The sequence below is a fragment of the Pan paniscus genome, chromosome 1 (genome assembly GCF_029289425.2).
Source record: "Pan paniscus chromosome 1, NHGRI_mPanPan1-v2.0_pri, whole genome shotgun sequence".
NCBI classification, from domain to species: domain Eukaryota; kingdom Metazoa; phylum Chordata; class Mammalia; order Primates; family Hominidae; genus Pan; species Pan paniscus.
In genome coordinates this window covers 19,651,324-19,678,052 of record NC_073249.2, presented here as the reverse complement: position 1 = coordinate 19,678,052, position 26,729 = coordinate 19,651,324, and the positions used below count along the sequence as shown (strand labels likewise).

The 26,729-nt window shown below is 45.4% G+C and overlaps 1 protein-coding gene and 1 non-coding gene across 4 annotated transcripts in view; both read right to left on the bottom strand.

Moving 5' to 3' along the window:
* The window catches only part of ABCB10 (ATP binding cassette subfamily B member 10), a 42,164-nt gene extending 17,176 nt beyond the window's left edge, over nt 1-24,988 (bottom strand). For all 3 annotated transcript variants that reach the window (XR_008622110.2, XR_010109914.1, XM_014343521.5), the window contains exons 1-6: nt 24,335-24,988; nt 15,380-15,580; nt 13,641-13,843; nt 8,364-8,498; nt 6,727-6,873; nt 5,577-5,712 (exon numbers count right to left, since the gene is read on the bottom strand). Coding sequence is in view for 1 of the 3 variants with exons in the window: in XM_014343521.5 (XP_014199007.3) it covers nt 5,577-5,712; nt 6,727-6,873; nt 8,364-8,498; nt 13,641-13,843; nt 15,380-15,580; nt 24,335-24,851 (1,339 nt within the window). In the remaining 2 variants the exon portion in view is untranslated. The remainder of the gene's footprint in view (nt 1-5,576; nt 5,713-6,726; nt 6,874-8,363; nt 8,499-13,640; nt 13,844-15,379; nt 15,581-24,334) is intronic.
* On the bottom strand, nt 1,155-1,291 carry LOC112438236 (U4 spliceosomal RNA). The gene has a single exon (XR_003026695.2). It is a non-coding gene; the product is annotated as a U4 spliceosomal RNA (small nuclear RNA).
* Nucleotides 24,989-26,729: the final 1,741 nt, after the last annotated feature.

Here is a 26,729-nt window from a genome sequence, read left to right as displayed (position 1 = left end):
CTTTTTAGATACAATACCAAAGGTACAATCCATGAAAGAAAGAAGCTGGACTTCATTAAAACTAAAAATGTATGCTTTGCAAAAGACAATGTGAAAAGAAGAGGACCAGCCACAAACTGGAAGAAAATATCTGTAAAAGACCTATCCAATAAAGGATTGCTACCCAAAATATATGAAGAACTCTTAAAACTCAACAATACGGAAACATGAAGACTTACTTAAAAATGGTCAAAAGTCCTGAACGGACAACTCACCAGAGAAGATATACAGAGAGCAAATAAGCATATCAACAGACGCTCAACATCATATGTCATCAGGAAAATGCAAACTAAAACAACAATGAAATACCATGCATCTATCAGAATGGCTAAAAGCTAGAACACTGACGCCACCAAATGCTGGGGTGGATGTGGAGCAACAAGAACTCTCATTCCTTGCTGGTGGGGATGCAAATGGGACACACACTTTGGAAGGCAGTTTGGGAGTTTCTTACAAAACTAAAATTTTTTTTGTAAGAAAAAAATTCATTTGGTCACCATAGAGATGTCAAAAATTGCCAATGCTGGCCGGGTGCGGTGGCTCACACCTGTAATCCCAGCACTTTGGGAGGCCAAGGTGGGCAGATCACTTGAGGCCAGGAGTTCAAGACCAGCCTGGCCAACATGGTGAAACCCTGTCTCTACTAAAAAAAAAAAAATACAAAAATTAGGCCAGGCGCGGATGGCTCATGCCTGTAATCCCAGGACTTTGGGAGGCCGAGGCAGGTGGATCACCTGAGGTCAGGAGTTCAAGATCAGCCTGGCCAACATGGTGAAACCCCGTCTCTACTAAAAATATAAAAAAAATAGCTGGACGCAGTGGCACGCACCCGTAGTCCCAGCTACTCGGGAGGCTGAGGCTGGAGAATCGCTTGAACCTGGGGGGGTGGAGGTTGCAGTGAGCCAAGACTGCGCCACTGCACTCCAGCCTGGGTGACAGAGCAAGACTCCATCTCAAAAAAAAAAAAAAAAAAGGCCAAGCATGGTGGCAGATGCCTGTAATCCCAGCTCTTTGGGAGGCTGAGGCACAAGAATTGCTTGAGCCCGGGAGGTGGAGGTTGCAGTGAGCTGAGATGATGCCACTGCACTCCAGCCTGGGCAACAGAATGAGACTCCCTTTAAAAAAAAAAAACCTTGCCAATGCTGACTACATTGCAAGTCATCACAGAAGGGTATTGAGAAAAGTTTTCAATTGGCAATAATCACGCCTTGGATAAACCTCACTGCCTATGATACTGCCACTGTGCTAAGCTAAACATATTCTTACCATCCAATCAAGCAGTTGTACTGCTTGGTATTTACCTAAATGAGCTGAAAACTCCTATCTACACAAAAACCTACACATGGATGTTTATAGCAGCCTTATTCATCATTGCCAAAACTTAGAAGCAGCCAAGTGCCCTTTAGTAGGTGAATGAATAAACTGTTGTACATCCACACAATGGAATATTATTCAGTGCTAAAAATAAATGAGCTATCAAGCCATAAAAAGACACGGAGAAACCTTAAATGCATATTTCTATGAAAAGAGCCAATCAAATGCTACATACTGCATGATTACAAATATATGACATTCTAGAAAAGGCATAACCATGGAAACAGTAGGTTGCAGAAGGGTGATGAATAAGCAGAGCTCAGAGGATCTTTGAGGCAGTAAAACTACTCTGTATGATACAGTAATGTTGGATACATGTCATTTTGCATTTGTCCAAACCCATAGAATGCACAACACCAAGAGTGAACCCTAATGTAAACTGTGGACTTTGGGTGTAATGCTGTGTCAATGTAGGCTCTTTTTTTTTCTTTTTTTCTTTTTTTTTTTTTGAGACAGAGTCTCACTCTGTCACCCAGGCTGGAGTGCAGTGGTGCAATCCCAGCTCACTGCAACCTCTGCCTCCCAGGTTCAAGCAATTCTCCTGCCTCAGTCTCCCGAGTAGCTGGGATTACAGGCATGAACCAGCACACCCAGCTAATTTTTGTATTTTTAGTAGAGACAGGGTTTTGCCATGTTGGCCAGGCTGGTCTCGAACTCCTGGTCTCAAGTGATCTGCCCGCCTCAGCCTCACAAAGTGCTGGGATTACAGGAGTGAGCCACTGCGCCCAGCTGTAGGTTCATTAATTGTATCAAATGTACCACTCTGCGGGGGATGTTAATAGGGAGGCTGTGCATGTATGGGGGCAGGGGTATACACCCCTATCTCCACACAATTTTGCTATGAACGTAAAACTACTTTGAAAATGGTATTAATTTTTAAAAAGAAGGGAGGGAGGGAAGAAAGAAAGAAGAAAAAAAAAGTAAGGCTGGGCATGGTGGTGCACACCTATAATCCCAGCACTTTGAGAGACCGAGGCAGGAGGATCACTTGAGCCCAGGAGTTTGAGACTGGCCTGGGCAACACAACATAGCAAGACCCTGTCTCTACAAAATATAAAAATAATTAGCTGAATATGGTTGTGTATGCCTGCAGTCCTAGCTACTCAGGAGGCTGAGGCGGAAGGATCACTTGAGCCCAGGAGGTCGAGGCTGCAGTGAGCTAGGATTGTGCTACTGCACTCCTGCCTGGAGACAGAGTAAGACCCTGTCTCTAAAACAAAACAAAACAAAAAAGAAGTAAAGGTAAAGAGTCAAAAGTAGTTTAACATAGTTAAGAGCTTTGACTCTGAAGAACAAAAGCACAATGGCCCTGGATAAACAAAATGCAGTCTCTCACTATAATGAAATATTATTCAACCATAAAAAGGAACAACGTACTAGCCCAGTTGCGGCGGCTCATGCCTGTCATCCCAACACTCTGGGAAGCAGAGGCGGGTAGATTGCTTGAGCCCAGAAGTTCAAGACCAGCCTGGGAAACATGTCGAAACTCTGTCTCTACAAAAGCTACAAAAACTAGCCAGGCATGGTGGCGCATGCCTGTAAGTCTCAGCTACTCAGGGGGCTGAGGTGAGAGGACTGCTTGAGCCCAGGAGGTCAAGGCTGCCCTACTACACTCCAGCTTGGGTGACAGAGCAAGCCCCTGTCTCAGGAAAAAAGAAAAGAAAAAAAAAAAAAAAAGGAATGAAGTACTGATACGTGCTACCATGTAGATGAACTTTGAAAATATTATGCGAAGTGTAAGAAGCCAGGCACAGGAGGACATATATTGTATGATTCCTTTTATATGAAATATCTACAATAGGTAAATACATAGAGACAGAAAGCAAACTTTGGTTGCCAGGAGCTGGCAGGAGGAAGTAAAGTAGATAGACTGCTTAATGAGTATTGGTTTTCTTTTCGGTGATGAAATGGTTTGGGAACTAGATGGAGGTAGTGGTTGCACAGCATTATGAATGTACTAAACACCACTGAATTGTAAACTTGAAAATGGTTAGGTTTTGCTTTTCTTCATACAGTACTTCTGACTTCATCTTAGCAGAGAATGTACTTAGAATCATTGGGGTTTTTACCCCTAGTATGCCTTTCTAAGCAGAAACCAAAATAAAAATTCTTATTTAATAAATAAAATAGAATTTCTTACTTTGTAGATTATAGAATCATTTTAGACAGCAATTCTATAAAAGTATAAAATTACTTTAAAAACATAAAAGCATGGCTGGGTGCGGTGGCTCACACCTGTATTCCTAGCAATTTGGGAGGCTGAGGCGGGCGGATTGCCTGAGCTCAGGAGTTCAAGACTAGCCTGGGCAACATGGTGAAACCCCGTCTCTATTAAAAAAATCCAAAAAATTAGCCAGGTGTGGCGGCACGTGCCTGTAGTCCCAGCTACTCGGAAGGCTGAGGCAGGAGAACTGCTTCAACCCTGGAGGCGGAGGTTGCAGTGAGCCGAGATCATGCCACCGCACTCCAGCTTGGGCGACAGAGCAAGACTCCATCTCCAAATAAATAAACAAACAAACAAACAAACAAACATAAAAGCACTTAAAATCTAATTTAAGTTGTTGGGCATTGGTGGTTCAGTGGTAGAATTCTCACCTGCTAATTCAAGTTGTTGGATTAAATTCCTATCACCTTAGGCATCTATGTTATAAATGTGGAAGAACTGGTGGCAACAGATGTACACTGACCTACCCATATTTTCTCTTATCCCTCCTCGCACCAGATGGCAGATCCTGAACAAGACAGTTGACCAGAGTTGTGGGCTAGCCTGTGGTTAAGAAAGCCAAATTACCCAATCTCTGCACGCAGACAAAGCCTTAGCAGCACCTCCCATAACCAGTGGTGGTAACTGACTATAGCAATGGATTAGAACTGTGTTTTCCAACCCATTCTGTGCAAGGCACAGTTGTGAATTTGTCCGTTGTGAACAGAGAGGGCAATAGAACAACCACAAACAGAAATAACGTCTATCATGCCAAATGGTTCAGAGGAGGGAAGAGGAGGGGCTGAGAAAGATCATGTCTAGCGTGGCAGAAAACATTAAGATGAGGGGAGGCCAGGGAGGAAACCTGGAATGTGAACAGAAAGGCCAGGGAGGGGGAAGTGGGGTAGGTAGTCCACTTGAAGGAGGATGGAAAACCTAGGGGAACAGGACCACAACAGGGTGTGAAACCTCCAGCCCAGCAGGCTCAATCCAGGAAATGGAGAGGGAAGAGCTACACACTGTCTGTGGGTCCTCCTGAACCGGTCCACCTTCTCGTTTCTCAAACCAGCCAGCACCCCAAAACATCTTAAAATCAGTTTTTATTTAAGACCAGCCAGCAGAACTAAAATGCTTTTTTCAGGGGTCTCTGAAAATCTTATTCCAGAAAAAAATCCTCACTTGCCTGCAGATGTCTACAGAAATGCCTCTACCTTCAACAATTAGACAGATACAAAACCCTGAAAATAAAACTCTCTGGTTGAGGCAACACCATAGGATACCTGATAATGTTCCATTAATCAGACCTTAAGCTACTTACCTGACCTCTCCATATCGATTTTTAAAGACAAGAAGGGAAACAAAAACCAGGAAATCATTTGTCCCAAGTTGACTGGGGATGCATTCCTGCTTTCCTTCATCCGGGAATGAAAAATAAAAGCTGAACTCTCACAGATTCTTAATAAAAGCAGGCAACTCTGTTGACATACACTTGATAATTTATAAATATTTTTTGATTGCTCATTAGTTTTGAATATGGTCGACTTTGTGCAAAAGGAATTTTATTCTCCACTGATTTGCCAATCACGAAACCATGACTAATACAGGACTATGGGTTTCTGTGTCCACACTTGCTCAGTGCCGCCCTCCTCCTGCCTGCACCTGTGAGCAAGTGAACAAATGGTCTGAAGACACAGGCTGGGAAATACCACTCTAGAGCGATGCTGAGCTATAAGAGGCCTGCAAAGATCCCCAAACTTCCCAACCAAGGAGCTGTTTGCTCACCTGCTGGGGAGGGTCACACTCATTTTACTTCTTTAAAAGCCCAGTTGGAATAATAACATTCTAGGAAATGCTTTTTCAGTGGAAGTTAATTGAAGTAATGTGAAAGTTCAGTTTCTCTTTCAGAAATGATGCTCTGATTTTTAATTTGTAACACCCCAAGCCTATTTAAATTATTTACCTCCAATGCTTATTCCAACCCAGAAAGCATACATTAGGAAGGAAGAGAGTTCACCCACGGTCATGTGGGCACTGCCCATCAGCAGCCCTCCTTTGTACAGGACAGAAAGCACGATCAGGTTTCCGGAGAGCCCAGTCTGTCGAATGAAGAAAACACAGAAGTCAGGTGGGAATCAAGGACCCAGAATGCGGAAAGCATGAACACGGCCTGTAATGTCCCTTTTTCATTCAACTGTCACAGCAAGATTTTTCCAAAATATTAATTTCACCTGAGTTTCAAATTAAAAATGGTTTTGTAATATTGCAATAATGAAGAAAACAATCTCATCACCATGAAAACCTATAAGCTAAGTCTCCCATCAGATCCTGATTTTATCTCATCTACTCAGTTTGCAAAAGATAAAAGTAATATTAAAGGTTCCTTCCCTAACTAGAGGAAACAAATAAATATCTACCGTATGGGTTTATATAATATAATCAGATGTTCTGGGCAAGGACACCAGCCTGAGGAGCTGGACTCCTGTATCTATGGCCTGCTTTTACCATGGTTACATGTGTGGTTGTCTTAGGTATAGGGGAGGCCTTCTCCGGGCCACTGCTCCTTATCTGTTAATCATAGCAATGATGGAATTGCCTCTGAAGTTCTTTTCAGTTTACACATATCTGGAATTTGCCCTCATGGTGATTTTCTATTTCAGTGTCCTATTTGAGTGCATTGTGATTGATTTTTTGTACTTGTTTCTTGAAACACACTGAGGTGATTTTGGTTAATCCTCAGACTTTGCTGGCATCAGAATGACCTGGAAGGCCTGTTAAACAGATTGCTGGCCCCAGTTTCCTACCCAGCAGACCTGGGGTGGAGCTGAGTCTTGGTGAGGCAGACCAGTGCTCAGGCAAAGCTGATGCCGCTGGCCTGCACCGCACAAAGAATCAGTGCCCGATCACACCATGCACTGACTTTTCTCTAAGGACATTTACTTGTTTCTTCCTTTTTCACAAAAATATTTTAAAGAAAGTCATTCTTGGCCTTGAAATTAAGACTAAAATTTTAAAAATTAAAATTATTTTCTACTTATGCTGAGCACCACAGAATAAAACTCTCACCATTCTAACATTTGCCACTTTTACTTTTTCCAAAATGATCTACTTACTGCTCCAAAGAAACCAGCCCGGGCGAATGCCTCTTTCCTTGCTAACTGCATTACATGGTCCACTTTGCTGGCATATTTCTCAATTTCAGTCATTTCTTTCCCAAAAGCTCGAACAGTTCTTACATTTCCAATACGTTCCTCAGCTAGCTGGGAGAATAATAAATACATTTCAGGAGGAGAAGGGTCATATTTCAAGAGCTTCTAAGAAGGAAAAATAAAATGTGGTTCTCATTTTGTTATTCATTAGAAAGAAAAGAAAAGAAATAGTGATAGTAACAAGTGAGAACTCCACAAAAGACACTATCAATGGAAAGCCACTCTTGATACATGACTAAGTCAAAAAAGAGTGACAAAGCAGAGTATACAAAACAATTCTAGTTGTGGGGAAAAAAAATCTATACCTAAACATATCAGAAAAACATATAGGCAGAAAAACAGGAGTATATGTAGATGCAGAAATGCATTTTTATGCAGAGAAAAAGACAGACTCCAAAATGTTAATAATGTTAATTCGAAAAGACAGGATTATACGTGTTTTTGTTTTCTCTCTTTATATTTTCAAATTTTTCAACAATAAACATGCATGGTTTTTGTAACATGAAAGTATAATGGTTATTTTTTATTTTTCTTTTTTTTCTGGAGTGGAGTTTCACTCTTGTCACCCAGGCTGGAGTGCAATGGCGCAATCTCGGCTTACTGCAACCTCCACCTCCCAGGTTCAAGCGATTCTCCTGTCTCGGCCTCCCAAGTAGCTGGGATTACAGGCACAAACCAGCACGCCCAACTAATTTTTCTATTTTTAGTAGAAACAAGGTTTCACCATGTTGGCCAGGCTGGTCTCAAACTCCTGACCTCAGGTGATCCCCCTGCCTTGGCCTCCCAATGTGCTGGGATTATAGGCATGAGCCACCGCACCTGGCCATTTTTAATTTTTGAAAAGATAACATTGCACAGCACTGCAAAGCTAGATTTATTAAATTAATGAAACACTTATCTAGTAACTATTTTCAAAACCTGATTAACTGTTTTGTCCTGTAACAAATAGTGATAGTGGCTAGGTATGGTGGTTCATGCCTGTAATCCCAGCACTCCGGGACGCCAAGGTGGGAGGATTACTTGAGCCCAGGAATTTGAAACCAGCCTGGGCAACATAGTAAGATCATGTCTCTACACAAAATTTTAAAAATTAGTGGGCATGGTGGCATGGGGCGATAGTCCCAGCTACTGAGGAGGCTGAGGTGGGAGATCACTCGAGCCTGGGAGGTTAAAGCTTCACTAAGCTGTGATTGTACCACTGCGCTCCAGCCTAGAGTGCATGAAAAAACTTTTCTCATGTACCCTGTCTCAAAAAAAAAACAAAAAAAAAAAAAAAGAAAGAAAGAAAAGAAATAGTGATAGTAACAAGTGAGGACTCCACAAAATGTTTAGTGAAGTTAGATCTACTTTGAGATATGGGTAGAAATCTAGTCTAGAAAACAGAGTAGTTTAAGTTTCATGGATCTTGGGGTAATTTCTAATGAAAGGAAAGGCAGGCACTTTATTGAAAAACCTAAGTACATCCCTTAGGATCTGCCCTCTAGGATCCTGGCTGTGACCCCATTCTGCTGGAAACCACGTGGACAGGAAGAGGCCTTTACCTGAGTGGCTTGTGCCAGGGAATCCTGAGTGACTTTGGTCAGTTTCCGTAGATATCGCCCATAAATTACAGCAATGATTGACACTGGAGGCACCACGCTCAAAACAAAGGTGGCCAGATTAGGTGAGACAAAAAACTGTCAAAAACAAAAAAAAATTCAGAGGTGTTTGTTACATTGGGTGGCAAGACATTCTCATTACCTACGAAAGGGAAGTGTGTGTGTGTGTGTGTGTGTGTCTGTGTGTGTGTGAGTGTGTTTAAATTAACAGCAGGCTTGAAGGTACTGTCCCCAAGTTGTTACATCCTGTTTTGGTGGAATTTTTCAGACATCTTTATTTTTCACAAAACCCCATAAATATTCAGCATGCCACATAGAAGAAATGTGACAAGCAATTGCTGAAGAAAGAATCCTCAGGCCAATACTAGATCAGACCACGCGGTTTAACAACAGAGTGGGAAGAGACAGGATGGGGGTTTGGCAGAGGCCCATTCTGCTCCACGCTCCAGTCCACCTCAGGAGTTGTATATTCAGGTCTGAACCACCTGCAGGCACTGAACAACCACAGCAACACATCCCATCAAAATGACCAAGATGGTGAAGTCACCAAAAAACCCCATTATCGGGTGGGGTGTGGTGGCTCACGCCTGTAATCTCAGTACCTTGGGAGGCCGAGGCGGGTGGATCACCTGAGGTCAGGAGTTCGAGACCAGCCTGACCAACATGGTGAAACCCCATCTCTACTAAAAATACAAAAATTAGCTGGGTGTTGGGGCACGTGCCTGTAATCCCAGCTACTCGGGAGGCTGAGGAAGGAGAATCGCTTGAACCTGGGAGGTGGAGGTTGCAGTGAGCCAAGACTGAGCCACTGCACTCCAGCCTGGGCAACAAGAGCAAAACCCCATCTCAAAAAAAACAAAAAACAAAAACAGCACATTGCATAACAGTCAACAGAGGACTTGGAGGACACAACTAACAAGTCGAAGAAGAATTAGAGCTGCTTTCGTGGCTCAGTGGACTGAAGTCAGCAGGATGGATCTGGGCTCAATATACTGAGGAGCTTCTAGCAATTGGAATTGCTGAAAGAATAACCTAACTTCTAGAAGTAAGTAACAGAGGGTTTTCCTGTCAACATTGCAATTTGGTGATTGTACTTTCAATAGTACTGGCATCTCTTTGACAAATTACTAAAATCTACCATATCTCATTTGCACAGAAAATAGTATAATCAGTACACGGCTAAATAATACTAAGGAAAAACTGCAAACTGAAACATAAGTGGATGGATCAACCAATCATTCACTCATTCATTTACTCATTCAACAAGTTATTACTGAGAGCCCACGTTACTGAGTGCAAGCACTATTCCAGGCACCTGGGAGATAACCAACCCTCACAGAGTTTTCATGCAAGAAAGAAGAGGTGAGACTTAGATAATAAACAAGTAAAAGAAAGAGAAAGTATCACTGCAGATGTAACACGATCTTGGAAGACCTCTCCCCCAAGAGGGAAGAGCCATTGCATAAAGGCCCTGAGGCAGAAAGGAGGTTGGCACCTTCACAGAGGAGCAAGCAGATGTGCATAGGAATGTCCCACCCTGAGAAGACAAGTCCATCAGGACACCCGGGGTGAGCCTTGGGGAACATAATCATATCTCTGATGGTCACCATCAGGACATGAGACCAACAGGGCAGGTCTAACACTTCTGGGTCCCGAACACAACTGATGTCAAAATGAACCAACTGGACAGGTGTCCTCTGTGTGGGGCAGGCACAGTCCATCAAGATTCTCCTAGAACTGTCCAGAACCACCCCCCTCCCTTCACTCTGGTTCCACACTTAATGAAAAACCTTCTGATGACTAATACAGGGTGCTGGCACCATAATGAAGTGTTTTGAATAGCAGAAATGGGCTAGGCATAGTGGCTCACGCCTGTAATCCTAGCATTTCGGGAGGCTGAGGCAGGCGGATCGCTTGAGCCCAGGAGTTCAAAACCAGTGGGCTGGGCAACGTGGTGAGACACTGTCTCTATAAAAAATACAAAAATTAGCCGGGCATGGTGGTGCACGCCTGTAGTTCCAGCTACTCAGGAGGCTGAGGTGGGAGGATCACTTGAGCTCGGGAGGCAGAGGTTGCAGTGAGCCAAGATGACACCACTGCACTACAGCCTAGGCAACAGGGTGAGATCTTCTCTCAAAAAAAAAAAAAAAAAAAAAAAGGAATAGCAGAAACACAACTTAATGGTGGATAGGCCCACTATGTAAATTAATAAATTGGCAGTATGCCATACACAATATCAGGTTCTCATAACTGGACTTCCCCTATGTCAGGTCCATGAGTTTGTGCAGGAGAAACAAAGTCACATTTCCGATCCCCTAGAGCCAAAGATCAGATCCTAGGTGAAGCCACTTCCTGAGGCCCTTTTACAGACTGAATGGAAATTCCCCCTGAAATTCACATGTTGAAGCCTTAACCCCCAGCATGGCTGTATTTGGAGATGGGGCCTCTAAGAAAGTAACTAAGGTTAAATGAGGTCGTTAAGTGTGGGGCCATGATCCAATAGGATTAGTGTCCTTATAAGAGACACTCTAGAGCACACTCTCTCTCCACTATGTGAGCACATGGCAAGATGGCAGCTGCCTACCAGCCAAGAGAAAAGGCCTCAGAATGAAGCTATTTTGCTAGCACCTTGACCCTGGACTTCTAACCTCCAGAATTGTGAGAAATACATTTCTGTTGTTTCAGCCAAGCCACAAGAAAAGGCCTCAGAATGAAACTATTTTGCTAGCACCTTGACCCTGGACTTCTAACCTCCAGAATTGTGAGAAATAAATTTCTGTTGTTTCAGCCATCCAGTCTGTGGTATTATTATGGCATCCCAAACAGACCGCTTTGAATTGCTCATCTGACCTACACTGAATTCCCTTTCCTTGTTACAAAAAGTACCCCTAGTGATTTTTGCCAGCTTGAACTCTTCCTTATCCCCAAAACTATTCATATTTGGAAAACGGCATGTTAGTGCAGGAAGGGTCCTCTTCCAGAGGTTTGCTTCTCTCTTAGCTGGAAAATCATGAGATTTCAAAGCTGTTTTTCATTCCGTAAGTCAGATCTAATAGGCAACACACCCTTCCTCTCTGAGTGCTTCATGGGACACAAAGGACAGAATCCAAGCTTTTCCACTTGTGAGAAAGGGTTATTTACAGTTCTTATTCCACGAGTCTAGAACTGCACTGCCCAAAACGATAGCCCTACTGGAAACTTGAAATGTGGCAGGTATGACTGAGACACTGACTTTTTAATTGTATTTAGGTTTAATTAAAATTTAAAAGCCTATACTCCATTCAGTTATTGGCAAACTATTAAGTATGTCTGGAAAACTTGAGTATGTCAAACTACTTTTTCAATTGTACATTTTATAAAATCTAAATATAGATCAAGTACTTTCAATGAAAACTTAGCATCCGAATTAAGATGCTCCTTAAGTAGAGAATACACACCAGATTTGGAAATTCAGTTGACCTTTGAACAACATTGGTTTGAAATGCATGGGTCAACTTATACATAGATTTTCTTCCATCTCTGCCACCCCTGAGACAGCAAGAACCACCTTTCTTCCTCCTCTCAGTCTACTCAGTGTGAAGACAATGAGGATAAATACTTTTGTGATGAGCCGGGTGCAGTGGCTCACGCCAGCAATCCCAACACTTTGGGAGGCTGAGGCAGGCAGATCACGAGGTCAGGAGTTCAAGACCAGCCTGGCCAACATAGTGAAACCCCATCTCTACTAAAAATACAAAAAAATTAGCGAGGCGTGGTGGCTGGCACCTATAATCCCAGCTACTCGGGAGGCTGAGGCAGGAGAATCACTTGAACCCGGGAGGAGGAGGTTGCAGTGAGCCAAGATCGTGCCATTGCACTTCAGCCCGGATGACAGTGCGAGACTCCGTCTCAAAAAGAAAAAAAGAAAAGCTTTTATGATGATCCACTTCCACTTAATAAATAATAAATATATTTTACCTTCCTTATGATTTTCTTAATAACACTTTCTTTTTTCTAGCTTACTCTGTTATAAGAACATAGTATGTAATACATATAACATACCAAATACATGGTAATTGACTGTTTATGTTATCAGTAAGGCTTCTGGTCAACAGTAGGCTATTAGTAGTTGAGTTTTTGGGGAGTCAAAAGTTATACTTTGATTTTTGACTGTGTGGGGTTCAGTGTCCCAACCCCTGCATTGTTCAAGGGTCAACTATAATATGAAAGAAATAATATAAAATACCTCATTAATAATTTTGATATTAATTACATGTTGAGATGACAATATTTTGTTTATACTGGCTTAAACAAAACATTATTAAAATTAATCTCAGCCAGGTACAGTGGCTCAAGCCTGTAATCCCAGCACTTCAGGAGGCCGAGGCAGGAGGATCACTTGAGGCCAAGAGTTTGAGACCAGCCTGGGCAACATAGAGAGACCCTGCCTCTACAAAAAAAAATATATATTCTTTAAATTAGCCAGACTTGGTGGTGTGTGCCTGTAGTCCCAGATACTTGGGAGACTGAGGTGGGAGAATCACTTGAGCCCAGGAGTTTAAGACTGCAGTGAGCTATGATCTTGCCACTGTACTCCAGCCTGGGTAACAGAGTGAGACTGTCTCTAAAAAAATTAAAATTAAAAAAAAATTAATCTCATTGGCTTCTTTTTGCTTTTTTAAATGTGGCTACTAAAACATTAAAATCACATATGTGGCTTGCATTGCCTCTCCAATGACCTGCAGCACTGGGCTGAATAGAAATACTGGTTGAAGAGGTAAGGCAAGTAGACAGGACAGGCACAAGCCACCCAGTTAAGGAAAGGAAAAAAGGCCATGGGAGTGAAGAGCTCTCCCCTTACAAGAGCACAGTTCGACTCACACACACAGAGGAATGGAATTTAGTCACCGCTTGGTGCCATCCACAGGGTAGTACCCAGTGCTCCTTCTACCTGATGCTCTTTTCTGCCTTAATACCCCGGCTACACACATCTCAGAATACCCAGCAGTAACACATGAGTCCATTTTCCAGATAATCACTCATTCTGGAGAAATGAAGGTACATGAGGCCATGCAGGCAGAGGCAATCCCCACGTTCCAGCAGCTTCTGCAACAGCACTTTTGGCTCTAGGCACTTACAGAATGATGCGAACCGCTCAGCTTGAGCTCGTCTCACACTTGAGAGGCCTGGTGCAAGCCAAGCCCTGGCAGGAAGGTACCAAGGGGAACCAGGCCCACATACCATCATACTGATGCCTACAGAAGCCTGGGCCCCGGCCCTGAGCCCATCTGAGAGGTTTTCAGTCACTGAGCGCCCCAGGAGTGCAGTGTCTGATGAGAGGCGGTTAATCAATTCTCCTGTGCGAGTCTTGTCAAAGAAAGCAACCTCCTGCCTCAGAATGGAGGAGAATAATGAAGTTCTCAGCCTATTCACAATGCGCTGACCTGCAAAAGCAAACACGAACAGGCTCACCAAGGGTAAAGACATCCATTACCATTATGGGGCAGCCACTTACTGTGCAGCAGCTTGGCCTGGAGTTGTAACCCTCCTGAGCAATGCAGCCTCTGAGCGTGTCTGCTGCACTGTATCCCATGGGTGGAAAGAGACTTTCCCAAACCAGGCACATTAACTGTCATGCACTACTAACACTACTTTTCTCTTATTAACTACAGACTGTGGGCGCTAGTGAGAGGATACAGGAATAAAATAAATATAACATGACTCAGAGGGCTTTTTTATTTTTACTTTTTTTTTTTTTTTTTAAGAGACTGGGTCTTGCTCTATCACCCAGGCTTGAATGAAGTGGCACGATCACAGTTCACTGTAACCTCAACCTTGTGGGCTCAAGCCATCCTCCCACCTCAGCCTCCTGGGTAGCTGAAACTACAGATGTCTGCCACTACACCCAGCTAACTTATTTTTATTTTTTATATAGACGGAGTCTTGCTATGTAGCTCAGGCTGGTCTCAAACTCATGGGCTCAAGCAATCCTGCCTCAGCCTCCCAAAGTGCTAGGATTACAGGCATGAGCCACCACACTTGGCCGAGATTTTTTTAAGGTATCATTTACAAAGAAGTTTTATTACATTAACTTCCAAAAGCTCACTTTGTTCCTCCCTGGAAACCCTTTCCTGTATTGAACCTTCAAATGGCAAGAACTGGTTAATTATCCACAGAGATAAATGGAGAGCAACAGACTTCGAGTTGGTGTCCCAGGTTCTCTCATTATTGTGGCAGTGACCTGCCTGTAACAACGAGACCTCTTCAGAGAAATACTAACAAAGTTATCATCCCAGCTGCTACTTAAGGAGAAACACAAGCATGGGGCATGTAAATGGGTTTCTGAAGCCTTCAGGAAGCCTCAGAAGTCCAGCTTCATGGCCAGGGGCCTCATTTTCTTTTTCTTTTCTTTTCTTTTTTTTTTTTTGAGATGGAGTCTCGCTCTGTTCCCCATGCTGGAGTGCAGTGATATGATCTGGGCTCACTGCAACCTCTGCCTCCCAGGTTCAAGCGATTCTCCTGCCTCAGCCTCCTGAGTAGCTGAGATTACAGGCACACACCACCACGCCTGGGTAATTTTTGTATTTTTAGTAGAGACGGGGTTTCACCATGTTGGCCAGGCTGGTCTCGAACTCCTGACCTCATGATCCACCTGCCTCAGCCTCCCAAAATGCTGGGATTACAGGCATGAGCCATGGCACCCAGCCCGAGGGGCTTATTTTCAAACCTCCCATAAGACCGACATGATTGCCCTTACAGCTCAACTTCAACTATAAAAGAAGAGTTGAGAGTGCTTGATCTAAAATAATCTGTAACTCCAACATCTGGGCAGTCATTGGACTCTATCCCCACTTAATGGGATGCCAGGAAGAGAGGAAGAGAATGGAGCCTGGAGCACATGAGATTTGAGCCCGAACAAACCCACAGGACTCTACATCTTCTTCAGGATGACTCACATCCCTGAGAGGAGAGACTGTTACCTGAAGTTTGCATGAGGTAGACACGAATGGCATTGGCGGCAGCACCACACAGAAACACGGCACTGAGCCCTAGGCAGAGGTGGGTCAGGTTGTCGCTGTAGTCCACAGTGGGGTTGGTATAGATGACATCGATGATCTTCCCCAGGAAGAAAGGGGCAGACATGGAGATAACACTGGACATCGTGAGAAATCCAACCGCAGCTAGAAAACACAAGCACTCTCAATGTTCAGGGTGCTTCAGCAAAGGGGCTGCGGTGCTGAGTCCAGGAGGCTTCCTTGCCAAATAAGCTGTTTTCAGAGTATGCGTTGATCTCAGTCTCTAGCAGTTTCCTCCCTTTTGCTCCTCGATCTCTGACTCAAGGGAAGAACCAAATGGTTCCAGGTGAGAACAAGCAGGTTGACTAAGGAAGTGAGTGATCATATCTGAATCAGAGAAGATGACTTCTTAGTCTGATCAACTCTTCCTCACCAAGAAAAACTGGGAGCCAACTATGGAACCCGTTCTGGCCAGCCCCTTCCTCCCCATCTCTTGATTTTGGTGTTCATCTCAGATTGTATTTTTCCTCCATTCATGCTATGCATGCTATACTCCTTGGCATCTAACTATATTGTAACTTGAAGATCAAGCTGTCTAGTTAAAGCCCTTGATTACATCTAGTATCTCAAAACACTGTCTACGGCCATACACTCTGAACGCACCCAATCTTGTCTGACCTCAGAAGCTACGCAGGGTGAGGCCTCACTAGTACTTGGATGGGAGACTGCCTGGGAATACAAGGTGCTGCAGGCTTTAAACAAACAAACAACCCATTCCAGATAACTTTTGGAAAACAGTTTCACGGATCATTACACAGAAGCAAATGTCAATAAAACATGTGATATATTGCTTCTTAATATTGTATTATTGCTTTGCGAAATATCAACATGATATGAAAATAAATATGAACAGGATTGTTCATGCACCTAAAAAACAGGCAAACAAGATAGAGTCTTATCTGAAGAGAAAATATTGGCTTGGCACAGTGGCTCATGCCTGTAATCCCAGCACTTCAGGAGGCTGAGGCAGGTGGATTGTTTGAGCCCAGGAGATCCAGACCAGCCTAGACAACATGGCAAAACCCTGTCTCTACAGAAAATACAGAAACTAGCCAGGGTGGTAGCATGCACCTGTAGTCCCAGCTACTCAGAAGCCTGAGGTAGGAGGATTACTTGAGCCCAGGAGGTCGAGACTGCAGTGAGCCATGATTATGCCACTGCACTCCAGCCTGGGTGACACAGCAATATGCTGTCTCCAAAAAAAAAAAAATTTTAGAAAATCCACATGAATAGGCCAGGTATGGTGGCTCACGCCTGTAATCCCAGCACTTTGGGAGGCCAAGGCGGGTAGGTCACTTCAACTCAGGAGTTCAAGACTACCATGGCCAACATGGTGAAAACCTGTCTCTACTAAAAAAAAAAAAAAAAAAAAAAAAAAAAAAAAATTAGCCAGGTGTGGTGGTGCGCACCTGTAGTCCTAGCTACTTGGGAGGCTGAGGCAAGAGAATCGCTTGAACCCGGGAGGTGGAGGTTGCAGTGAGCCAAGATTGTGCTGCTACACTCCAGCCTGGGTGACAGAGCAAGACTGTCTCAAAAAAAAGAAAAGAAAAGAAAAGAAAACCCAATTAGTAACAACACATATCACAGATAACTGCATTAATAATAAGAAAATGCATTTTTTTAAAAGATAGTGACGGGGGTCTCACTATGTTGCCCAGGCTGGTATCAAACTCCTGGCCTCAAGCAGTCCTCCCATCTCAGCCTTGCAAAGTGCTGGGATTGAGGGCATGAGCCACTGCACCCAGCCAAAAGTATTACTGTCATATAACCTTAATAAAGAGTCCAGAGCAAACTCAGTGCCAACTGGACATTTAGTTGACAAACAGAGTTCTAGGAAAAACATGGGCCTTTTTAAGTGGGGAACATTTAGAACAATTGCTCTTGCCCCTCCTTAAGGTCTTTATTCTAAAGTCCCCTCAACAAAAAGGCCTGCTCTGACAGCCTCACTTAAAATACAGACACCTTACACTACCCACCTCACTCCCTCTCCATTTGTGTTCTCGAAGCTCCTACCTTTCAGCATTCTAAATGTTTCACTTGTTTATTTAGTTTCTCTCTCCATTAGGACATAAAAGATTTTGGTCTGGTTTGTCACTGATTGCCTACAGTGACAGGCACATAGGAGAATCTCAATCACTACTTTGTTGGATGAACAAACAAATAAATTGAACTTTGGCAATGGAAGCAATAACGTCTATCAGATCAAAATTCTTCAATAGCCTAAGCAGAAATGTGAGCTCTGGCAGCTCATAAAGTCCATATGCCTGGCTTAAAATCCCATAATCACAATCTAACTGAATAATAGGAAGCTGGGCAAGGGTCACTTCATTTTGACATAAAGCCCGGGGTCTTGTTTCAAAGCACCATGCTTCTTACAACAGTGCCCAAAGGGGCTTGAAGGCCCAAAGGACGGGGAGTGTGTCTAACTTGAGGTTCCGAGTACCTCAGCCTCGATGAACTGGCAGCTCCAGAAGGAGTCATCCTGGCGAATTCACGATTCAGCAGAAAATTCTTTTTGTCCTTCATCAGTAGCTAATCTCTGTTCTTTCGCCTCAGTGAATAATTCTGAAAGCACAGTGTATGTGACCTGCTATATAAAGGTCCACCTCTTCCCTCCTGCTCTAGTTTTCTAAATCAGTTATGATTCTACAATAAGAATCCATATGATATGAATGAAATGCCCCCTAATTATGATTCTGAGTCTTGTTCTCACATAGTAATAATGCTGATTACAAAGAGGAAGTAATTTAGCTGAATCCAAATTAATTTCAGGATATCCCCCCACACTTTTACTTTTTAATAATCATTTAAAAATTATCAGCTTGTTTTATTGTCATTTGCTTCTTTGTCCAATTTGAATGTAAGAAAAGTAAAAGATATTTTTCGGCTTTTAGTTAACTGGATTCTTGTTAATCAAGATCTGACTACATATCACTGTCTTCTGATATTAATGAATACTTTAGACTTGCTCCATAAACATCATTTCAGATTCCACCACAAGCCCTGGACACAGCTGAGCATACTGCAATTCTGAAATTCTCCCACACCTTTTCTCCATAGTTAAGTCTCTTGCTTGCCCCCACCCTTGCCTGATGCGGCCCCAGCAACTTCTCCCATTATCTATTTCTTGACAGATACCTTCAAGTATCTTTGTTACCTCATTCTACTAAATTGCAGCAAAGATGGAAACAAATATCCTTCAAAAGAAAGGGGAAGGAAAATCTGAATTGCAGATTGCTGGACAACAGCGCTGGACAGAAGGACAGAGGTTGGGGGTGGTTGGAGGAAGCTGTACACTGTGCCTACCACCTGCCCACTGCTGAACACGGCACCCATCTGGTTGTATCAGGCAGGTACAGCAATCCCCATTGTCATTCAAGGACTCAAAGGCAGCACTTCAGAGTCCTCACCATTATCTGAAGGATCTGGCATCCATCATCTTAAATCCTCCCTTTCACCCTCATCTTATCCTCGTTTTTCAGAGAGGAATCTCGAACACAGAGAGAGGGAGCCTACGCAAGGTCTCCCAATTTACACAGCACAGAACCACATTCTGCGACAAAGCCTGTCTTCGGCATCTTCCCACATCCCAAGCAGAGGAAGAGGAAGCACAGGCCTCACCTTGGAATCCGGGAAGGGAGAAGAAAGCCTGGCAGGATGGAGCAGGGGCAGAGACCTCATGGGTGCACAGGAAGGAGAACTGAGAAATGAAATGAAGCCTCTAGATTATAGAACAGAAGGATTTTGTGGCAAGGTCGGCCTAAAAGGGCATTACACTGGGGAATGATCCAGCCAGATTTGCTCTTTTTTTTTTTTGAGATAGAGTTTCCCTCTTGTTGCCCAGTGCAATGGCGCAATCTCAGCTCACTGCAACCTCCACCTCCCAGGTTCAAGCGATTCTCCCGCCTCAGCCTCCCGAGTAGCTGGGATTACAGGCATGCGCCACTACGCCTGGCTAATTTTGTATTTTTAGTAGAGATGAGGTTTCTCCATGTTGGTCAGGCTGGTCTTGAACTGCCGACCTCAGGTGATCCGCCTGCCTCAGCCTCCCAAAGTACTGGGATTACAGGCGTGAGCCACCGCACCCAGCCAGATTTGCATTTTTAAATGATCCACTCTGGCTACAGAGCGAAAGGAGCGGCCGACAGAGCACTGTTCTAGTGCCCTAGGTGAGAAGCAAACTTAGGGTGAAGTAGGCTGGGGACAGAGGGATAAAGGGCAGAGTATAGGACTGCAGATATTTTTAAGAACTAGGATGTGATGACTGCAGATATTTTTAAGAACTAGGAAAAATGGATGTGAGCATTTTTCCTCTCTGAAAAATGAGGATAAGATGAGGGTTAAAGGGAGGATTTAGGATGAGGAATGCCTAACCTAGGAGGGCCGTTCTGAGGTTGAGTTGGTCAGCACTGGGTCGGAACCCTGACCAACTCAACCTCAGAACCGGCCCTCCTAGGTTAGGCATTCGTTATCTTAAGTTCTCCTTTTAAGCTCTGCCATCTAGCTGTTTGACCTTGCATAAGTCACTCCATCTCTCTGTGCCCAGTTTCCTCATTTGTAAAATGGCAATAGAAACAATCCCTCCCTCACAGAATTATGAGTAAACTACACACATATTCAAAGCATCTGGTACAATGCCCAGGGCTGAGTACACAAGAAATATTAACTATTATCTTTATTACTACCGTTATAATTATAAGAACGACCCATGTCTCTGGCCAAGGCCAAGAGGTTCACACTGCAGTCTCTCTCACTGAACCAAGAGACAGAAGAGAAAAGATGCTTTGCGGAGAAAGGTAACTTTGGTTTTTAGACATGTTTGGTTTGCTGGTGTCTGGGACACATTTCCACGGATACAGGTGGGTGTGATGGAGAACACAGGATTGAGGGTGTGGGGGAGATGGAGGCTGAGTGAAGGGACTCGGCATCTGTGCTGGGTAGAGAATGAGTGAGGACATGAGCGGCTGACAGATGAGAAGGGAGTAGAGGAAGAAGCCAGGGACTCCAGGTTCTGGAAATCTGGAGAAGAAAGATCCGAGCCCCCATGTGTCTGGTGCAAGATCAGACTGTCTCTGTCCATGCTATTAGCATGCTCTAGAATTAGGAGTACCCCAAAGACAAAATTAAAATAAAACAGTTAGGGGTACCTGTCCCATGAACCACAGGAGGGTTCGCCGTGGACTCTAACAGACATACGATGGGAGCCACCTAGGTAATTTAAACTTCTCTAGTTGCCACATTATAAAAAGGAATATGTAAAATTAATTTTAATAACATTTTACTTGACCCAATATATCCAAAATATTATCCACACATGATCAACATAAAAAATTAGTAAGATATTTTACATTTTTTCTCTACTGTCCTTCTGGAATCTGATGTGACAGCACAGCTACAGAATGCTCAGTTTCTCTGAAACAATGTATTTCTGTAGCACACGCACATCCCTGGCACATCCCTGGCTTTCGGGGGCAGTTCCGATTTCAAAGGTTCATCCTCCCCAGCCCCCACAGGGCACTGTCCCTGCGGGATCTCCATCCTCACTGGGCTTCAGGAAGTAGCTACTCTGGCCTCCTTGCCCACCATACCCACTGCTTTTGTCACTATATTCACTGTGGTCACTCACAGTCTATCTTCATAAAATGCAACTACAAACTCAGCAAAAGCTGCCAGCGGGCTTCAGGTTCTCAGAGCAGTCCTGCCCTCAAACCACACACCAGCCCCTTATCAGTAACTGCAGTGAGAGGAGCCCTCCCGAGTCCTCCACACAGGCACCAACTGAACACGCCCCAGCGGAGGGGATACATGTGTACAGTCCACAGTTTAATGAAGGCATGCTGCCCGCCCCCGCCGAAGCCCCCCACACAAAAAACCTCCAGGAGGCAGCTTTGCCCTAATCTCACAGTACTGTAGGGGCCCACATTTGCTCCTAAAACCCTGCCCCTAACTCACTCAGGTCAGAGCCTCATCTATCTGCCAGGCACAGCCAGACGGTTCTGATGAAGTGTCACTTATCCCATCAGTCCACACCTTGCTCCTCCTCAAGCACCTGCATCTTTTAAGAGTCCTTCTGGCCAAAGTGATACGATGGAGAATTATCAGTGAAAAGGGACCTTACATCTGTATGAAAATAGCTGCAAATTCCTCCCCAAAGGGGCAGCTTAGGCCTTCCTTTAGGAGAGGAATGTAACACAGTTATGCTAAAACTGCTTTCGGCACACGTCTGTACATATTTCATGGTAGACTGTGTTTTTAAAGTTTCTGATGCAAACTATTTATCAAAGTTTTCTGTTCACACAGTTTAGGAGGCATACCCAGCAAAATGCTGAGACAGATGGAGGTATTATTATTAAAATATAAAGCTGCATTTTTGAAAAAAGATTTTTGTTTTTTCTAAAAATTAACAAATTAACATTGGAATTCCTTTTCAGCTCAGCTTTTTTAGTGTTTTGATTAGAAAATACACACACGCAATTGCTCTTTACCTCCAGCATTTTAAAGAGATGTGCCAACACCTCAGGCTGCTCTTAGAATGATAAATTACACATTTTTTTTTCAAATTACAAATTAACAATGACCCCTACTTCCTCTTAATCCTAACTGGCTTTAATATATAATGACTTCTCAGGAAATCATACATCTAAATAAGGGCTTTTTATCAGATATCCTTATCCTCGTAACATACAATATGTATTTATCTGTTTGAAAAGCAAAAAAAAAAAAAAATAGTGTGCCAACCCTAGGCTTGTTTCTTCAAATTATATATTCATAATTTCTCAATGTGGTGGAACAAAATATATTCTGTTCTTAAAATAAAAAGAAGGCCGGGTGCGGTGGCTCACACCTGTAATCCCAGCACCTTTGGAAGGTCAAGGCGGGCAGATCACCTGAGGTCAGGAGTTCGAGACCACCCTGACCAACATGGAGAAACTCTGTCTCCAAAAATACAAAATTAGCCGGGTATGATGGCACATGCCTGTAATCCCAGCTACTTGGGAGGCTGAGGCAGGAAAATCGCTTGAACCCGGGAGGCGGAGGTTGTGGTGAGGTGAGATCACGCCATTGCACTCCAGCCTGGGCAACAAGAGCCAAACTCCATCTCAAAAAAAAAAAAGGTACGAGCTGGGTGTGGTGGCACATGCCTGTAGTCCCAACTACTCAGGAGGTAGAGGCAGAGCTGCTTGAGCTGAGGAGTTCAACACAAGTCTCAGCAACACAGTGAGACCCCTATCCCAGAAAAACAAAAGAAGAAAGAAAAAAGGAGGCAGTCTCGTCTTGTTTCAGGCTGTCACCAAAACATACTAGCATGGCAGGATATCTGGGGACAGAGTGAGGGGTCACAGGAACAATGGTCATGGCATAAGAGGACTGGGCACGTGTAGGCCACCAAAGCCTGACACCTAAACACCCTTCCTGACATCTAGTATTTCAGAAACAAAACAGAACTGGATTTCCTTACACTTACTTTGAGTCACATACAGAAGTGGTGGGCGCACCCGAGGATGCTCAGGGTTTCTAAAGGCCTCACTCTGTGCCTGGTGGTATGGTCATTTATTCCTTCACTGAAGGCACTCTGAGCGCCTGCTCTGTGCTGTGCACATGCTAAGAACTAGAGACAGAAAGATGAATCAGACAGTCCCCATCTCAAGCAGCTCAAAGTCCAGTGAGAGCTCCTAGTCTCCGATGTTTTTAAAAAGAGGAAAGAGAAAAAGAAAGATATTTTACAACAAAATCTACACTCAACCAACTGAACAATGAAATAATTCTCTTTACACCCGAGTGATATCAAGAGCCCCCTAAGCTTTCATAGCAACTGGTAGATGAAAAGTCGCCACCCTAACTGCTCTCCTTCACTGTGCAAACCTACTCTAAATCCCAAATCACTACCCAGGAGGGTCCTTTCTAAAGCAATGGATTTGCAGCAAAGAATGCTTTTCTGGTGTTGCACCTGACAACCTCACAGGCCCCTTTCCACAGCCCACAGGTGCAGGTTTACCTCTATACATACGAATATTTCATAGATGCTTCTCCCCACTAACCTAGAAGCCCCAGCAGAAGTGGGGACCATGTTTCCTTGTGCATGCCACTGTAAACCCAGGGCCCAGTCCAGAATGAGGGCTCAACAAATGTTTATAGAAGGAATGAGGATTTAGAGAAATCGAAAAAATTTTAGATCTTACAAGGCCCTTGCATCTAAACACTCCTCCAATTATGGCTAAAAAATGAGGAGCTATAGAAAACTGTCCTATTTAAATTTTATTTCTAAAAACATTCGTTTTGGCTTCTTTTAAAAAAGTTACTCAATTACTGAACAGATCACTGTTGGTGTGGACTGCTGAACACAGTGCTGTAACTTCCTGCACAAGAGACAAGCCTGAAAGTTTTGCTTTCCACTGTGAAAGCATTGGTGACTGCTTGACAGACTCGCTTAAAGCAAATAATGTTTTTTTGGTTAAAAAAAAAAAGTATAAACGCCTAATAACAAAATAGGCATATTTTTGGCTAGAATTTTTTTTTCCAAGGAAAAACCTCCAGCTCATTTTGCTGCCTAAGCCAAAACAGATGCTCCCACTAAGTTGGTGGTGGAACAGACCCAAAGATTCCAATAATGACATATATAACGTGTGTCAACAAGAAAACAAGTGTAAAATCTGCAAACGAGTCCCCAGCTAAGGCGAAATCTTGACAACGATACTCTGAGGTGAGCGATCCCCTCCCTCCTCCGGGGTTAGGAATGGCCCAGGAGAGGCGGCGGTGACACGCGCTCTGCGGCCCGGCCGTGTCCCTCTCGGCGCCCCGGGACCCCGCGTGTGGAGAAGGAGCGGCCCAGCGGAGGGAAGTGGCCGGGGAGGGCCCTACCTGCCAGCCTCCGGCGCTCAGGGTACGCCAGCCCCAAGAGCTTCCGGACCTCCGGGAGTCCGGCCGCTGCGGGGCGCAGCCGCCCCTTGTCCCCGGGAGGCGCCGCCGGCCCGCGCCGCCAGGCCTCGTCCCCTGCCCAGGCAGCGGCTGCGGGACCGCCCGGGAACCGGGCGCGCGGGAGGCGAGGAGCGCCTAGCCCGGCAAAAGCCCCGCACCTGCAGCTGCCGGGGCCCCGAGCCCACAGCCCCAGGAGCCGCGCGAGGCCCAGGCCGCCCCCCGAGGCACCCGGACCCCCGCCCCGGCAGCCGCTCCTCCAGCGGCGCGCGGCTCCAACGCCCCAGAGCAGCGCGGGCCCCGCGCCCCATAGCCGCGCCGGCCTCAGGCCAGTGAACGGCGACAGGGACCCGGGAACGCGGCTGGCCGCGGCCCACACGCAAGCTACCGGCAAGAGGCGACCTGGCTCGGCTGGGCTCGGTGGCGCGAGCAGCCGCAGCGGCCAGGCAGGGGGTCCGCGCATGGCGCTGCGTGCGACTCGTACGCCTCAGCCCGCCGGCCAGGCGCGCGCAAAGCCCGAGGACCCTCCCGGTCCGGCCCCGAGCAAAGGGCGTGGACGCGGTGGCGCCCGCCCCTCCCCGCTGGCTGTCACCCGCCTTATCGTGCCTGCACCCTCGGGCTGCGCCCGCCCCCGCCCCATCCTCGTCCGCACGGTGCCGCGCCTCTCCGCCCCACTCTGGGGACTGCAGCTACCCGGACCTTGCAAGCCACCCTTCCGAGCGCCCCCAACCCGCTCGGGTGCCCTCCCTGCAGCGCCCCCAACTGCCCGCTGGCGGAGGAGCGCCGGGCGCGCCAGCAGGGACGAGGCCCGGGAAGTCCAGGAGCACGGCTGCGCCTGCGTACTGGGCGCAGGGAACTTTTTCGCGCTTCGCTGTCCCCTCTGGTCTGAACTTGGGAGCGACACGAGCTCTTTCTCACGCCGGCAGACCGGGCGGAGCGCGCAGACGCGACCACACGATGGCCGGCACAAGGATGGGGCGGGAGGACAGCGTGCTGGACACGGCGTGGGGCGGGTCCGCGGCCCGGGAGACCCATGCTGGGGCGGCCCTGTCACTCGTCTCGCTGCCAAGCACAGGGCTGAGGTGCGGAGGGACCACTGAGAGGACTTCGCTGCGTGTCAGCTCAGCTCTGGACGGCGTAGAGGAGGTGGTTGGCGAATAGTGAAATGTATATAACTTTGAGAAGGGAAGAGATCGTTTCTTTTTTTTTTCTTTTTTTTTTTTTTCTTGAGACGATCTCGGCTCACTGCAACCTCTGCCTCCCAGGTTCAAGTGATTCTCCCGCCTCAGCCTCCCAAGTAGCTGGGATTACAGGCATACGCCACCACGCCCGGCTGATTTTGTATTTTTAGTAGAGACGGGGTTTTACCATGTTGGTCAGGCTCTTTTCGAACTCCTGACCTCAGGTGATCCGCCCGCGTCAGCCTCCCAAAGAGCTGGGATTACAGGCGTGAGCCACCGTGCCCGGCCTGAGATCGTTTCTTAACTAGAGCAGAAATTTGAAGACAGGCGTGGTCGAGGCATTCCCGCTGCTCGAAGTGGAAAACACCAATCAGAAGGCAATGCATCTTAATACACGTGCATGGAAAGACAGGAGAGAACATTAAAACTTACCGGGACACTTTATGGAGACTTCATGGGAGGGGGGGGATATGTACCTGAGGTCCAGTGAGTCGTGGGTAGATTTCTGTAGACTCCTAGGTAATTTTACTGGACCTGGACAGGGTACTGTCAGTTGCAAATTTTATGGGTTCACAAAACAAAAAAACCTCAATAATCAACATAAAAATTTTAGTGCAATATTTTTAAAAATCAAAATTAATTTAAAAAATCCATAATGAACAAAATATAAAAAATTTTAATTGAGTATCCACTCCTGACCTTTCACAATCCTGCCTCTCTTCTCTCGCTCTAATCCCAGCCCTGGAAACTTTATTTACAAAAACTGACAGCAGCTGCCCTTAGTTTGGCAGCTGGAAAATGGGAAAGAGAAAGTAAGAGGAAGGTGAGATTTGGGTTAAAGTTGTCACTTTCTCTTCAACTGGGAGGGTATCAATCCTTGATGTTTCTTTAGTTGGGCTCAAAAAGGAGGTAGCGGCCGGGCGCGGTGGCTCACACCTGTAATCCCAACATTTTGGGAGGCTGAGGCGGGCGAATCACGAGGTCAGGAGTTCGAGACCAGCCTGACCAGCATGGTGAAACCCCATCTCTACTAAAAATACAAAAATTAGCCAGGTGTGGTGGAGTGTGCCTGTAATCCCAGCTACGCAGAGGCTGAGGCAGGAGAATTGCTTGAACCCGGGAGGCAGAGGTTGCAGTGAGCTGAGATGGTGCCACACTGC